We start from the raw sequence: 17,896 nt of genomic DNA, 5'->3' as shown, positions 1-17,896 counted from the left end.
GACTAGTTCAAATTAGCCGTGCGCTCTCTCTCTCTCTCTCTCTCTCTCTCTCTCTCTCTCTCTCTCTCTCTCTCTCTTCATGTGCAGTCTTGCCTCAGAATAACACATGTCAAGGTCTGACAAATGAAGAGCAGTGCTGGCATTATTATATTTGTATTTGGGTTTGTGTAAATCAGTACTGCCTGGTTTGAGATCCATCAGTGAAATAGCTTTTGTCACTCACTGCTTCAGAGGCTTGGCTGAATCATTGTCGAGAATTTTCAGTAATGACACCATACTGTTTTCTTGAAATTAACATGAAAAGATCTGAAGCCAGATGAGGTGCTGCTATCTGTGTTATTTTGTCTTTGGCCTTGTGCAGGTATAGTTTTCCAAGGAAAGGATATATGGTAATGTAAGAAGTTAGCTTTTAAGGTAGATAAGAGAAGAAAAAAAAAAAAAAGACATTATATATAAATAAATAATGCCCATACAAGGAAGGAACATGGTTAAATTCCAAAATAAAACAGAAAATAATAAAGTAACAAGTATGTGGGGGGGGGGTTAATAAGGGTTGATTTTTTAAAATGGCCCTGACAATGTGATGTATACTTAACACTACATCAAAATCATCCCTTGAACTTTAGCATCACCCAAAGAGTTACTGGAGTGAGGCTTGTAGAAAAAGAAAGAAGGCAAGCAAAGAACAGAACAAATTCTGGCATGCATTTTGTAAATACTCCACAATTGTTAATTTAAACCAATATAAAAGGTAAGAGCTAAAGTTCGATTCATAAGACATAAAAGCAAAACACAAGTAAAAAAAGAAAAGTAAGTAAAATATAAATTCCTAAGACAAAAAAAAAATAAAGTTTTTCAAGCATTTGAATACAAAATGAATGTGGAATGCTGTTGAGGTTGTAGATGAATTCAACAGGCACTGTACATTGAAATTCACAGATGACAGACCCATCACAATGAGGAGAAATTGTGTGAGTGAAGCTAGGAAGCATACAATTAGCAAACTGAAATTTTAGGTGATTATATTAAAAATGAGTAAAGCTCCTTTGAGTTGATGGAATATATCCAATAAATTTGAAGGGGGGAGAGAGAGAGAGAGAGAGAGAGAGAGAGAGAGAGAGAGAGAGAGAGAGAGAGAGAGAGAGAGAGAGAGAGAGAGAGAGTGTGTGTGTGTGTGTGTGTGTGTGTGTGTGTGTGTGTGTGTGTGTGTGTGTGTGTGTGTGTGTGTGTGTGTGTGCATTGAACCATTAAGTTTAATTATGAAGACATCCCTGGACTCAGAAGAGATTCTCTTAGATTAGAAAAGTCTCAGTGCATCACCAACCATAAAGGTGGCTGGTTATAAGGGTGACTGGTAATTCTGACTTCAGTGGCAGGGAAAATCATGGAAGTAATGTTTAAGAGTGCAGTACAGAATCATTTAGATAAAAATGGGATTCTGAAGGAAATGCAGCATGGGTTTGTAAAGAAAAATCATGTCTAACCTTTGGTTAGCCTATTTTGACAGTCACTCATGAGCTAGATATAGGAAATAATTCTGGCATTATTTATTTGAATTTTAGCAAAGCATTTAACTCAATCCGAAATGAGAGGTTACTGTATGAGCTAGGACATGCTGGAAACAGGGGAAAATCCTTAGCTGGGTCACAGGAAGGCAGTGGGTTGTGATTAAAAACTACTCCTCAGATTGTAATAACATATACCTCCAAGGATCAAGTACAGAGACTGATGTTTTAGATTTTTCTTAAACGACATTGATGAAATAAACAAGACATGATATAAAAACTTGCAGATGATATCAACATTGGTAGCCATTCAGAGTCATGCTGTGGCCGCCTCCGTAGCTAGGTGGGCAGGAGCAGCAATGTGTAGCACACACTTCTTGATTAGACCGGGGTTCGAGCCTGTGACCACCAAATACGTAGGATGTGGAAAGGTCAGGGAATGACCACCGCATATCTCCAGAGCAATATGGCCCCAGTTGATAATGTTCCTAAAAACCAAATAACAAAAAACAGTCATGCTGTGTTTCTTTGGAATGACTTAGATAGACTTCAGAGAAGGGTCAGAAAAGTGGAATCAATGTTTTAATGCAGCAAAATGTCTTACATTTGGGGAACAGCAACCCCAAAATAACTTATACACTCTGTGAAGTTGAATTTTAAAAAAATAATAATAAAAAGAAGAAGAAAGGGATTTGGGGATTACAGGCAGACAAAATTTCCAAACAGTGCAAACAGGAAATGAGGAGGTCTCCTCCCTTCCTCCTTGCTGTCTGTCAGTGTTTTGTCAGACAGCAAGGAGGAAGGGATTATGACCTTATCTTTGCTTGCAGAGAGAAGGTCATAATCCCACTGTACAAGGCAATTGTAACACTGCACTTGGAATACTGTGTTCAGGTATAGAGATCACATCTAAAAAAAAGACAACAAGCTTCTTGAAAGGGTCCAAAGACAAGCAATGCACCTGGTGTGACTGGGAAAATGGCATCAACATGAGCAAAGACTTGAATGTGTGGACTGCAGAGCTTGGTAGGCACCTTAGAAGAGACCTTCCTGAAGTTTATAAGGCACTGAGAGGAGAAAATAAGATGAATAAGGATGAAATTTTTCACTTATTAATGATTCCAGAAATAGCAGCCATAAATTCAGATTACAGGAGAAAGGTTCAGACTGGGTTACAGGAATTTGTATTTTGGTCAGCAAGTTGGTAATTACTGGAATAAGTTGCCTATAAAGGTGGCTGAGGCTGACAGCTTCGGGTAATTCAAAGGAAAACCTGGAAGATAGGTGCCTACAGGAGGAAGGAGTCACATAAGTAGTATATTTTATTATTTACTTAATTAATTAATTAATATTATTTATTTTTTTTTTTTTTGGCTGGTAGAGCAAAAGTCTTGGAATGCCTTCCACCATACAGTAATACTAATCTTAAATACAAAGTGCATTACATTATGTAATAACTCATGACTTATAGAAAAGGGACAAAACACAATAACATTTATGTGCAAACTGAAAAATTTTGCTTCTGTACATGCCACCACATTGTCCATTTAAATAGTTATATATGTATACCCATGCACTAACTTCTCAAAAGTATTCATACTAGAATAGTGCAGAAAACATTTATTGGCATACTAAATTCAGGTACATTTCAACCAGTTCATGAGAGCAATGCAGCCAGTAGAAATATGGTATAATTTTGCCATTCTGCTGGAATGGCAAATGCATACATTATTTTCTTTACAAAAGAAAAAGTGAGCTGCACTGGTGTTGCCAGATTCTAGTTCAACACACAGGTGTATAAACAGATTCAAATCATCTGAACTCTGGGACAGCAAGGTCAATTGTGCAATGTCATTTTCCTTAAATTAGAAATGTATAAAACTAGCTGTGTGTGTGTGCGTGTGTTAGAGAGAGATAATGGCTTTAACTGTTTGTTGCAAAAAGGTTCAAATTATGGAAGATAAGTATGATGCTCCATGTGGGCAATAAATTTCCATTCTTTTTGGTCATATTTTCCACCAAATGTTTTTAGCTTTAATAACGGTTTTGAATGTCTTCATTGAGCTGAATCTATTAGGAAATCTCCAGACTGAAGTCTTAACCATTTATGGAAAACCAGCTACTGCCTCAATACTTTTCTGTACAAGAAAACAACAACTTTTGCTTAATGGCTGTGTACCCAATAAATGCATCATGAGAAAAGATGGTTTTTCCTGTATGAATCTGTTTTTTAATCATTTTAGCCTATGAAGACTTGCAATCCTTTTCAATCATTATATCTTGCTAATAACGTGTTGGCTCTACTGGCAGATAATTGTGAAATCCATATCGTGCACCTTTTAGCCATGGATGTTGTCTTTACACACATTTCCAGCCCTATCACACAGATGTTGCCACCAGTGAACAAGCAGCTTAAAGTGAGGTTAGTTAGCAAGAAAGTTAATAAATATAATAAGAAAAGAAAGAACGATTTCATTCCTGGATTGTTACTTGAAACCTTAGTACAGAACCACTTGCAATAAACTGAGGAGAGAAAGCCAATAGAAACAAAGCATAATTGAATAAATTAAAAACAGCACTCTACATATTGCATTAAAAAATTGCTTGTATGCTATCACTTGGCACCCAGGGCAGTGTTCTGAGTTAAATATTTTTTTTTTTTATTTAATAACTTAATACAACATTTATTACTCTAAATGTCCTTATTACATTTTACAAGAGCTGCTTATTATTTTTGCAAAAATATGCTTAATAATCTTGCTGCAAATAAAAAAAAAAAAACACCTTTACCCCCCCCCCCACTAAATTTGTTAAACAAATATTGTGCTATGACTTAGACTATCTATTACATATATGTGGTGTTCAATACACACTTTTATACCTGTTCCTTATCTAATACTCCAAATTGAGTATGTATTCAGAATATTCACTATCATTGGAAGACTCGAAATATTTTTTAAAGAACTAAGTATTTTTAAAAAAATAAATTAACTTTCAAAAGTATTTTAAAATAAAATTTTTTTCTTCATTCAGTACAAAATGATTGAATAAATAATATGCATAAGTTATTTGGTAACTTATAAGCATAAATTATGTACACCACAATTTAGTACCTCACTTTCATGGTTGAAGCTGATCCATCATGCTTTGCTATAGTCTTAAGATAATCCCAGGATAATTTGCATTCATTTTCCATTTTCACTAAATTTTTGGCTACCTCTTCATGGTCAACCTATAACATTTCATTATACTATAATATAAAACTAAAAAAAAAAAAAAAAAAAATCACTGAAATGCTAAAATGCATTGAGATATATGATTTTTAGTGAATTATATTAATAAAATATGAATATATAAAACATATATTCCTATTTTTGGGTCAAAACAATCAGATTTTCACTAATTAAAAATTCTATGGCATTCTGAATAAAACTGTAAACCTTAAACAGTTCATATCCGATTAATGTAATGTACACATCTTTCCTTAATATAATAAAAATTAAAAACTATTCTTACACACACATACACACTATATATATATATATATATATATATATATATAACAATAAAGTGTGAACAGAAAATTAGAACGTTGGGCTTATTTCATTCAATTAGATTAGATTTTTATATTATATTCTTCTTAAAGCTGCTTTGAGTAAAGATGTAATTCCATAACTTATGTTATCATTTATCTTTAATACCCTTTTTCTATCTATACATTAAAAAAAAGTTTTCCTCCTAGTGATATTTATTCGAGCCAATGGGAGAAGAGGGCTGGCAATTAGGTCACTTATTCGAGCCAATGGGAGAAGAAGGCAGTGCAATTACGTCACTACAAATATGCAGGTAAATAATTACATAGGTCATTTCCTGATTAAATTTCGATTAGTGTGTTATAATGTTTGTATATTAGTATAATGTTATTATTATACAAATAATAACAAAACTATACAAATAATTACAAAAAACCATTACATTTACAAAATTGAAAACTATTTACAATCATACCTCTACTATATCAGGATGATGGGTCCCTTCATCAGCTGATATTAATATACAAAAAATGTTACAATGGAACATCAAATGATGCCAGGGGGTGGTCATGCACATAGAAACATGTGCATGAGGTCGGTGAATGTTAAATGGAAGGAACAGATATGGGTTACTGGGCAGAATCAGACACTTGTTGTTGACAATGTAGAGCATGTATATGGGACACATGCCAACATTTGTCACATTGCAAGGCAACTGTCTCCATAACATTCAGCAACCTTGTGCACATGCTTTACTGTCTAATACATCACCACACCCAGTATCAATTGGTGTTCCATTGTAACTTTTTTTTTTTTTTTGTATATTAATGTCAGTTGATGAAGGGACACATTGTCTTAATACAGTTTGTATATTTGTAAATAGTTTAGCATTTTGTAAATATTTTAAATATTTGTTTAATTTGTAAATATTTGTTTAATTTGTAAATATTTGTTTAATTTGTAAATATTTTAGTTAAATATTTTAGTCCTGCTGTTTCGGATGCAACTATATTCCTCATGCAGTATGGAACCTGAAGCAAAAGGCCTTTTCCTAGGTGACCTATGTAAATGCAGGTAAATAATTACATAGTGATATTTATTCGACCTTGAAAGTGGTGGGATAGTCAATGGGAGAAGAGGGATGCGAGTCACATGGTATAAGTGGGCTGGGCAATTACGTCACTACAAATTCACAGGTAAATAATTACATAGGTCATTTCCTGATTAGATATCGATCAGTGCATTTTGACATGTGTGTCTTTTACGTAGAAAAGATTTGACTTACTAACATCAAACCTCTACATTTTACATAGAAAAGCGTACGTGGGAAGGGGGCAAGTAAAGCAAGCAGGAGGAAAAGCCTCCTAGTATTTATTAAATAAAAAATAACCCAATAGCATACATTTCTTTTATTACCATGACAATATAAAATAACTACAACTGAATTCTATAGCCAGAAGAAAGACAAAATTTTTTAAAACTGCATTTAAAAATAATTATAAAACTAATGTTAATTACTATCTTGACCCATTAATAGACACATTAATTTTTACATTTAGTTTTTAAAAATCATCTTCTTATGGTGCTTTAGTTGTTTTACTTTACTGGCTGGCTGGAACTAGCTGGTGCTATTCTGATTAATGGATGATAATCATAAGCTTTAAAACTTAATTTTACATTAAGATATATAAAGTCATCATTATTAGCTAATATCAATTATGACCGTTATATTCTAAAACTAGATAAACTATTTATAGATAATAGATACAGGCCTGAAAATGCCCTAATATCTGGTTGTCTATATTAGCCCCTAACAGATACAAGCCTAATTTTGAACAAACAGATTTAGAAATAATTTTTAAAAAAATATTATAGAAGAAAAGATGTATGCTATACACCGAAAGGTCAGAATTCATGGGATACCTGGTTCCTGGGCAACAAGACGCTGTCACCCTCTCGCTAGTAGACGAACCCACCGCTTGGCAGGTATATAGGTACACTGCATCATTGCATTCATGTAGACGGTAATACAATGTCAGTATGGATAAACATCATGAGTTAACTGACTTTGAAAGAGGGATGACAGTGAATGTCTGAAACGTGGGTCACTCTATCGCAGAGGTGGTACAGAAATGGCACTATCCCCATTCAACAGTATGAAGAGTGTATTGGGAATACACCATTTCCAGAGTAACATCTCATCATGGACAGAGTTGGTGGATGCACATGGCCATCGACATCTGTCTCGCATTTTTTCAGCCAACTGGACAGAGAGAGAGAGAGAGAGAGAGAGAGAGTTTGTTTGTTTGTTGTTGTTATCTGGTTTTTAGGAGCATTAGCAACTAAGGCCATATTGCTCCAGGATATGCGGTGGTCATTCCCTGACCTTTCCGCATCCTGCGTATTTGGTGGTGACGGGCTCGAACCCCGGTCAATCAAGAAGCGTGTGCTACGCACTTCTGCTCCTTCCCACCTGGCTACGGAGGCGCCTGAGAGAGAGAGAGAGAGAGAGAGAGAGAGAGAGAGAGTGGCACAAATCACCACTGACTTCAACGAGGGAGGTGCCAGAAACATCTCCACCAAGACCATCAGGCAATCGTTAGCCATAATAGGTTACAGGAGCTGCCAACCTACAAGAGTTCCATTGCTAACACCATCACACAAGACTCTATGCCTCAGCTGGACGAAAGAACATCGACACTGAACTTTGGATGATTGGAGTCTCCTGGTCCAATGAGTCCCATTTCCAGTTATTTCTAGCAAACAGGAGGGTGCGTATCTGGCAGAAACCAGATACGTACCCGTCATGTCAACAAGGGACTGTTCAGGCAGGTGGATGGTCGGTAATGGTCTGGGGTGTGTTCATCTGGCACACGTTGGGACCTCTGATATGTCTAGACGCATCTCTGAATAGTCCAAGTTACGTATCCATCCTTGTAGACCATCTGCATCCCTTCATGGTCATTGTGCACCCACAGGGCAATGGACTCTTCCAGCAAGATGATGTGCCTCCCCCAGAGCTGTGGTGACTAGAACATGGTTTGAAGAGCATTCCACAGATTTTACCACCTTAGAATGGCCTTCCATTCACCAGATATGAACCCTGTGGAACATCTTTGGGATGCTGTGGAAAGGTTTGTTCGAGCTTTCGATCCTCCACCCAGGAATGCGATAGAATTATGCACAGTGGTGCAGCAAGCACAAATGGAAATACCTATGGAACGCTTTTGTGAACTAGTGGATTCAATGCCTTGCTGTGTGACTGCCCTTATCTGGGAGAAAGGTGGGCCTACCTGTTACTAGGTAGGTATCCCATGATTTCTATCCACAGTGTATATCAGTGAGTGTAACATAATTTGTATTTCCACAACATTCTGGAAATATTCTAGAAGAAACAACAGATATATAGAATTAAAATGTATATAACAGTATATAAGTAGAGAACAAAATTAATAAAAAAACAAAAAACATTTCTGAAACAAATATGCAAAGGGCAAATAATAATAGATGCAAAATCTTGCCTCACACACAAGTGTAAGCTCTAGTGTTAAGTTTGGCAGCTGAGAGCTTGGTGGGACACCCATTTTAATTCCTGAAAGCTTGAAGAATAAAGCCAATCAGAACACTGAGTTTGTGTCTAATTTCCTCACACTTTTTTACACCCAACACACACACAGAAAGATATCCCATTCCAGACAGGTCTGGAAACATCATTTTGTAAAGTACCTATTTTGTAAAGCTGTTATTTGTAGGAGAACTGTCCACTTCAATTCTCCTAAGAGCTACAGCACTCCTGCTACTTTGAGCTGATTCCTTTGCTGCTGCTGTTATTGTTTGAGGCATGATTTCAATTTAAATTCAATTTAATTTGAGAATACTACAATAAACTAATAATACCTAAATGCAATAAAAATACTAATCTATTAACAGGTTATGCAGCAATATCACTTATTATGCTATCAATTTTCAATTATAAGTAAAAAAAAAAAAAAAAAAATTATAAGTATTACGCTATAACATTATGTTCATATATACCCTGGTGTTCAAAGAAAGTGCATCACTACTTAAAATTGTAATTGTCGTCCGAATAACGTAAGTATATGGCAATGTTTCTTACAGACTGCATTAGATAAGATTGACACGCGTGGGTGATGACGTAATATTGAATCAGCTGTTACTTTCAGCTATATAAGCATGCATTGCAAGAGTTGCAGTCATTCCTTGCTTGTGTCAGGATGGCGAGTTACGTGCAGTTGATGCCATGAAGATTGAGTGCTATTGTTGCTTTTACGTGAGGAAGGATGTTCTTCCCATAATATTGCTTATAGGGTGTCTTTTAATCAGTCAACAGCGAGTAGATTTCTTTCCAAACTCAAGAATAATGGTTCTTTCTGCTGATAGGAAATAAAAAGAACCGGACACAAACGAGTCTCTATGGCAAAACAGGACCACGTTTTAGTATTAGCATTAGTAGAGGCATACGATGCAAGAAAGCAAGCTTATGCAGCATCAGCTAAAAAAAAACACTCCCATTTCACCCCTCCATTCTTTCCAAATGCCTGTTCAGCTCAGCCTTAAATTTATTTAGGCTTCCACAACAAAAGATGGAAGCCTGTTCCAACAATAAACTACCTGCTGGCTAAAGGCAAATTTCCGCACATCTATTCTACAACTATCTTTCCTCAATTTGAAAATGTACCCCCTCAGGTTCTTAGTCTGAGCAAAAGAAAGAATCCTATCAGCATTCAACTTGCTCAACCCATTCAAGGCCTTATACATCTCAATCAGATCACCTTGCAAGGTGCCTACTCTCCAGGCACTGCATTTGCAGAACTTAAGCATTCTTGGTAAGAGCACCCCTTTGTTCCACTCACCAATCTTGTTGCCCTTCTTTGTACTCATTCTAGCAACTCTACATCCTTCCTAATATGAGGACTCCAGACTTGTACATAGTACTCTAGGTTTGGCCTCACCATTGCTTTGTATAACGGGATAATCACCTCCCTCCCTGCTAGCAAAATTCCTATATATCACTGACAAGACTCCATGGCCTGCCCTGGCAGCCCATCTTGCACTGCTCAGCAAACTTCATATTTGACTGGACAATTCCCCAGGTCTTTTTCACTTTCCACTTCCCTGAGTGTAGTACCACAGAGTTGGTATGTTTCTCTTTGGTTATTGCTACCCATATACAGTGCTTTGCATTTGTCAATGTTAAACTTCAGTTGCCACTTCTCAGCCCATTTTCCCAACTTATCTAGATCCATTTGGAGTAGCATACTGTCTTTACTGTCATTAACAACCCCGCCAACCTTTGTATCATCTGCAAACTTGGACATTAAACCTGATATACCTTCATCAATTATCATTGATAAATATACAAAACAACAATGGGCCCAACACTGAACCCTGGGGAACTCCACTAACATCTGTCCACTAAGAGCAGTGTCCTTTGATTACCACTCTCTGTTGTCTCCTCCTCAACCATCCCTTTATCCATTGTAGCAACTTTTGAAGTACTTATGCCTTAAAAACTGTAAAGCTTGTTCGTCTGAGCTGAAAAGAGAACGGGAAGAACATACAGGAGTGGTAGCAAGTGCAGTAACAGTCAGAAGACGCCTCTTCAAAAATGTAATGATTCGCCGTAGATGCAGTGAAGAATACCATCCAATCTGTATGGTGTCTACAGTGAAATTCCCTACCAGCCAAATGATATGGAGTGCATTTCGTATCGTGGAGTAGGTCACCTGCAGTTTATAAAAGGTTTTGTAAATTCCGATGGATACCTGGCTATATTGGAAGGCAAATTGCTACCAACCATTAGAGACCATTTCAACCTGCCAAGTAACTGCATCTTTCAGGACGACTCTGCTCCTTGTCATCGGTTAAAAAGTGTAAGTAGGCACTTCTGCAGTTACTTTAGCTTCATTTCTGCATTAGAGGTTTGACAGTAATGTGTTTACAATTGTTAAAGGTGAAAAAATGGTTAGAAGAATGGTCCATTACCACTCTTAGCTGGACAGGAAACAGCCCGGACCTGAATCCTGTAGAGAACTGTTGGCATCATGTGGAATCTGCAGTTGTCAGAAAGAAACCAAAGACCCTTTGTGAATTTGAGGAAGCTATAATTCGTGTTTGGAATCACGAACTATCATATCAGTTGATTATCTTCAGAAATTGATCTTGTCAATGCCTCAACGGTGTGCTGCTGTCATCAGGGCGAGAGATGGTTCAACTAAATATTAATTTTCAGCTGGTGAACTTTTCATTTTGTTTTCCATTTAAAATGATAAACTGAAGGAAATTGATAACATTTCAGCCATAATTGTTGTGTTTACCAAAACTGTTGTATAAAGGTTGCAAATGCTCATTTTGGAATATTTTGAAAGCACCTATCAAATATTACTTAGCTTTGCCTTAACTCTTTTGTATCAATAAATATCTTTTGTTTATATTTCTATTTGTGATGCTAGTCATTAATGTAACATACCATCGTGAAAAAGGGTTAGAAATGTGAAATTCCTAGGTGAGTACTTTCTTTGAACACCAGTGCAGTTTTAAATAGTAATAGTCATAATAACACAGTTATAACCTTATACAAATATTGTCATAACTCTTAAAAAATCTCTAGTTAAATTTAAAAATAAGCTAACAAATGTGACTAGGAATATTAAACTTTGTTGAACACAATTTAATGTTAAGTCAAAAAAGGGGAGGGGGCAAAATTTTTCAAAAAACTTATCCATTTCGAAGAGCTCAAAATTCTTCGACTGCACAGTTCATAATCCTATGTCCATGGTATCAGTACTGGATTTTTGCTTATCTATTTCAGAGCTTCTTGTTTGTTCGGTTGCCTGCTTTATTGTATTCTTATCTGATGGTATTGTTAATGGTTTGTTTACTGAATGAGGTGCATGGTGTTAGGTGGACTGTTCTTTTAATGAGGAGAGACCTGACCTTGTCCAATTAGATATTAAAATGTTGGTCTGTATGGACAATCATACAGACCAACAGTTCACACTGTTTGTCTTTTGGACAATCGATGCACATGAAAGAGATTTAGTAGACATTTAAAACTTTTTCTTTGCTTCTTTGGTATGGCAGTTTATGCTTAACTTAGTACTTTTGAATTTTCTTTCCTCCTCTTTATCACTGGCTTTGAGTATGCTAAAAATGATTTACCTGGCATTTTAGGCAATAGAAGAAATTGTCCAAGTAGGCATAAATATTCTATCTTTCTTTACGACTACCCTTTTTATCACGTGTTATATTTTGATCACTTAGTTTCTGAATGATCTCTTCCTCGGATACATTAAGGAGATTCCTACTCTGCTATTACACTTTACATGCAGAGTAAACTTTGTGTGAATTCCATCAAATGTCAATATTTCTAACAGTCTTTTTGAGTATTTATGCTCACTCATCTCTACTAGAGGATCTCCGGATTGCAATCAGTATTAGAAAAAGAGTAGTGGGGATTTCAGTTCCTTCTTTTATCTGTCTCTTTGCATTAAATGAATTTATTTCATCTCTGTTCAACGGAACCGAATCAAAAGATCCATAAGCAGTGTGTCTGTTGTTAACCATCACTGTTCTTGGAAAATCACTTTTCCAGGAGCAGGGATGGTTAACAACAGACACACTAAGAAAAAAAATTTTTTTACCAGATTTCTAGCCCCACCATGTGGAGGTAGGAGTGGTGTTACCAGTAACCATTTGCTGCCTTTATGCATATAAGCATAAAACGGAACTAGGAATGTTGTGCCAAAATGTATATTGTTTGAAATGAACTCAAGCATTGTACCTTCTTAAGCTTGTTTGTTTGTTTTTTAGGAGCACCAGCAACTAAGGCCATATTGCTCTGGGATATGCGGTGGTCATTCCCTGACCTTTCCGCATCCTCCATATTTGGTGGTGACGGGCTCGAATCCCATCTTAAGCAGTTAACCAAAGAGTGCAGTAAACGTGAAGGCATATGAAATTAACAACTACTCAGTATTGGCACACTGATTTAATGCTTTGCAGTAATACTTGACTTTTGTGTATAGACTTGGTACACAGATTTATTTATTTTGATCTTGTTTTATGTATGAATAAAGTTTTTATAAAATTTTATTATTTGATTTGTATTACAGCTCAGCACAAAAGTAAGTGTTTCCATTTGGCAATGAATTCCAAACTTTTAAATTTTAACCATTCTTCATGATTTCTTTCTTTTTTTTTTTTTTTTTTTTTTTTTATGTAAACCCCAAACACGAGAGGTATTAGAATCTGTAGTACTTAGTACCGTGCTTGGGTTGGAGGTTGAGAAAACAAAAGAAGATATTTGTTGACATTGGACTTGAACTTCTGTAGACTGTAATTTTCAGGAAATACGTATGAAGGAAGGTTGTTCCAGAACGGCAGTTGAATGAATAAACGAGGAAGATGAAAAGTTAGTTCTGTGAGTTTGAAGTTGAACAGTAAATGGATGTTGGCTGGTGGCGGCACGTGTTCGGACTGTTTTGAAAGAGAGAGCGGGAATTATAAAAGCCAATTCAGAAGAACAGTGCCCATGGAAGTATCTGTAGAAGAGGCATGCAGCAGAAACAGTACATCTATGACACAGAGAGACTTTGTTAAAGATGAATCATTAATTAGCCTAACTGCCCTCTTCTGAATGGAATCAAGAAGCCTGAGAGAGGTTTTGGGGGAACCACCCCAGATGTGGGAACAATATTCCATGGCAGGGCAGATTTGCGCTTCATACAGAGTGAGCAGCTGTTTGGAAGAAAAGTAATGCCGAAACCGAAAGAGAAAATCAAGTTTTTTAGATGAAGAGGAAGCAATATTTGTAATGTGCTTGTGTCAAGAGAGATTAGAAGTCAGGGTAATCCCCAAAAGAGATATATCATTTTGCCTAGAAATCGGAGTGTCACTAAAGATAAGCATAGGAGCAGAAGAATCCTTTTTGCGAGATATAAGACAAGACTGAATTTTAGAAAGGTTGAAATCAGCTAAGTTGTCTTTGCCCCACTGGAGAATTACCTGAAGATCAGCATTTAAGGAATTGGTAGCAGATTTTCAAGAAGTTGAAGCTGATTGAGCAGGACAAGGTTTCTCAATATGGAAAGTGGAATGCAATGTGCTATCATCGGCAAAACTATGGATAGGATTTCCAGTCAATGGAAGAAGGTTATTAATATACAAGAGGAAATATACACCAGCATTAGTGGAGAAGTTAGAAGACAGAGAGCCATCTACCATCACCCTCAGTGAACGATCAGAGAAAACTGGATAACCAATTACTAAAAACAGTTGGAAAACCATAAGATGGAAGCTTGTTGAGAAGACCTTTATGCCAAACATGATCGAAAGCCTTTGAGCTGTCAAGAGCCACTACTTGTGTTTCACCGAACCTTTCCATTGAATTAGTCCATAAATGGGTAATATAAGCCAGAATATCACCAGTGGATCGACACTGACGGATCCATACTGGCAATCGTTGATCAGACGGAAGGTTTCTAGGTAGTTTAAGAGTTGGCGGTTAATTGATTTCTCCATTACTTTAGAAAGAGTAGAAGGAATTGCAATGGGACGATAACTGGATGGGAGGGATTTGTCACGCTTTTTAGGAACTGGCTGGATATGAGCAAATTTCCAAGCAGAAGGAAAAACACCTTTGGAATAAGAAAGTGAAAAAAGGCGGCAAAGAACAGGAGCAGAGGTTTTAAGAACAAATGGAGAAATACCATCGGGACCTGGAGCTTTCTTAGCATCAAGATTCATCAAAATCCTACTGACATCCTTTTGACGGAAGACCACAGGAGGCATTGAATGGAGCATGTTAGAAATAGTGGGAGGTGTTTTACCCACTATTCCCAACATGCTCCCAAAGCAACATAAACCCAAGATCATTAATACATTAGTTGGAAGAAAAATGGGATGCTAGCAGGTCAGCTTTATCCTTAGCTGAAGAGACAACAGAACCATCTGGTTTGGACAGAGGTGGGAGCAGAGATGGGCAAAAGTTGCGGCCAATAGCTTTGGCAAGAGACCAGAATGCTCGGCTACCATTAGGGCAAGAAGCAAGTTTTCTACTCTTAGCCTGTTCAAACTCTGATTTGGACTGATTAATAACTGCTTTACAATTGTTGAGAGCTTTGGTGTAGGCAGAAAATGAAACTGGAGAATTAGAATCAAGCCAATTACGATATGCAACATTCTTCTCTTGAACAGCCTTAGCACATTTATTGGAAAACCAAGGTTTAGATAAAAGACGAGATTTTAAAGTGGAGTGTGGGATAAAGGATTCCATTCCTGCAAGAATAATTTCACTGACACAATCTGAACAAACGTTGACATCAGAAGTTTTGAAACAGTAATCTGACCAAAGAAAAGAAGCCTCGTAGGTCATCCCATTTTGCATTCTTGTAATGCCAAACAACATGAGGTTGGGAATAGCCATGAGATAAAGGTTCCATTCGAGAAGAGACAATCACCAAGTTGTGATCTGAAGTGCCTAAAGGACCTCTCACTTGATAATCCCATAAGGACGTGATAATCCCATTATATAAGGCTTTTGCTAGACCACAGGTGGAATACTGTGTTCAAGTATGGAGACTGCACCCAAGGGCGCTTCCGTAATGAGGTGAGCAGGAGCTGCAGGAGCAGGACCACCAAATACAGAGGATGCGGAAAGGTCAGGGAATGACCACCGCATATCCCCGGAGCAATATGGCCTTAGTTGCTAATGCTCCTAAAAACCAAATAACAATAATAACAACAACAACTGCACCTAAAGAAAGACATAGAGGTTCTTGAAAAGATGCAAAGACGGGTAACTAGCCTAGTGAGATCGGCAAAAGGGCGTCCTTATGAAGAAAGACTTCGAATATGTGGGTTGCAGAGTTTGGAAACTAGACACCTTAGAGGAGATTTGATTGAGGTGTTTAAGCCTCTGAGATGCATCACTAAAATGAATTGGGACGAAATTTTCAAGATTATAAATGATGCTAGAACTAGGGGACATATCTTCAAATAGGCCTATTGATATTCACAAGCAATTATATTGATACACCAACCGTGTTGTATTAAAATAATAATTTACCTTTAATACTGCAAAATAATGTACATAACATAGATATTTACAATTAAAACTATTTACAATAAATATATAGTATAAATAAAATAAAAATAAAAGCGATAACAGCATTATAAAATTAAAACATATTAAAATACGTTAAAATACTAAAATACCGGATACCGAAGCTTTCAGAGGCATCTGCCTCCTTTCTCAACAGTACGTTTTTACTTGCAACACATCCTTAACTAATAGCAGGTTCACGGCTCACATGCTTCCACAGGTGCATGGGCAGTATTTCCCCCATGCGTACTAGAACCGGAAATGGCTCAGGAGCATGCCAGGCGGAATCGGTCATCCCGTCCGAGTACTACAGCCTCAAGGAGGGGATGCATACAAACTCCCCTGTCTCTGTTAATGATATTGTTCTCGGATGAACAAATTCGTAAGCTCTCAAGCCATTTGCCGTCCCAAAATCTATGAGTACGGTCGACGATGACCATGCTCATAGCATCATTAGATCTCCCCAGACGAAGCTGTCATCTTCGACCATGTCCCCGGAGCAATATGGCCTTAGTTGCTAATGCTCCTAAAAACCAAGCAACAACAACAACATAAATCAGAAGGTGTTGGTGGGTGGCCTGGGGCATTATCTAAAATTAATAAAATTTTGAATGCAAGATTATTTTCTTCACAGTAGGTCTTAACTTTCGGACAAAAATAGCTAGTGAATCACTCTTCAAATAAAGCTTTCGTGACCCAAGCTTTTTTATTAGAGCACCAAACAATGGTAGGCTTGCTTTATTAAAATCTTTACCAAAAAATCTGCTAGTTTCATTTCTATAGATAACCATGGGTTTAATTTCAAATCGCCTTCTGCATTGCCTCCCAATAAAAGTGTTATTCTAGCTTTGGAAACTTTATAGCCTGGTTGAGCCTTTTCTTTTTTTGCTAGAAAGGTTTTTTTTGGCATTTGTTTCCAAAAAAGGCCTATTTCATCAACATTAAATATTTGTTGATCTGTGAGCCGCCGTCATCAACAATTTTCTTTAAAATTTCAGGATATTTCATGGCTGCATCTTTATCTGCACTTGCCACTTCTCCAGTCAATGCAACATTATGCAGTCCTGTTCTTTTCTTAAAACGTTCAAACCAGCCTTTAGTAGCAGTGAAATTTTCTTCCGTTTCCGCTTCAATCACTTTTTCTTTTGTGAAGAGCTTGCTTGAACATTTTCTTCAGTTACTGCTCTACCCAAGTTTTCTAATGTTGACTTTTCCTTAAAATTGCAAAAATACTCAAGGTTTTTGTTTTTATGGTCATTGTGTAGATTGGAATTCTTTTTTGATTGCAGTTTTCTATCCAAATGGCTAAAAGACGTTCCATCTCAATCATCGTAACACTTCTGTTTCTTGTGTTTGTGTGTGTGTGGGCGCTGATGATGAAGCAAGCTTACCTTTTTCCTTATATGCACTGGCTTTACTTAAAATCGTCCGAACCATTGATTCAGGCATTCCAAGATGTCGAGAAATTTGTATTTTACTATCACCAAATCTTCTATCACCATATTACTTCAAATCTTTTTATGACTTCAATTTTTTTATCTAACATTATCACTTTTTTTTTTTCTTTTTACCAGAGGCACTATTAGTTACACTTTTTCTTTTATCCATAGTTAATAATTAAGTAATATATAAAAAAATTAATAAAAATTAAATGTAATTAATTAGTATGCACAGTAATTAATGTAAACAACACGTAATGGCGGGAGATAACAGTCTGCACATCAACATGCAAC

The 17,896-nt window shown here is 36.7% G+C and overlaps 1 protein-coding gene across 2 annotated transcripts in view; it reads right to left on the bottom strand.

Annotated features, from left to right (window-relative positions):
- LOC150080881 (uncharacterized) overlaps window positions 1-17,896 on the bottom strand; it is a 597,772-nt gene that overhangs the window by 115,941 nt on the left and 463,935 nt on the right. For both annotated transcript variants that reach the window (XM_090381140.1, XR_016547378.1), the window contains one exon: window positions 4,619-4,737. In XM_090381140.1, coding sequence (XP_090237266.1) covers window positions 4,619-4,737 — 119 coding nt within the window. Of the gene's footprint in view, window positions 1-4,618; window positions 4,738-17,896 lie in introns of those variants that run through there.

This window comes from Mastigoproctus giganteus, chromosome 9 (assembly GCF_048544385.1).
Source record: "Mastigoproctus giganteus isolate SK-2022 chromosome 9, ASM4854438v1, whole genome shotgun sequence".
NCBI classification, from domain to species: domain Eukaryota; kingdom Metazoa; phylum Arthropoda; class Arachnida; order Uropygi; family Thelyphonidae; genus Mastigoproctus; species Mastigoproctus giganteus.
This window is presented reverse-complemented; position numbering and strand designations above follow the sequence as displayed.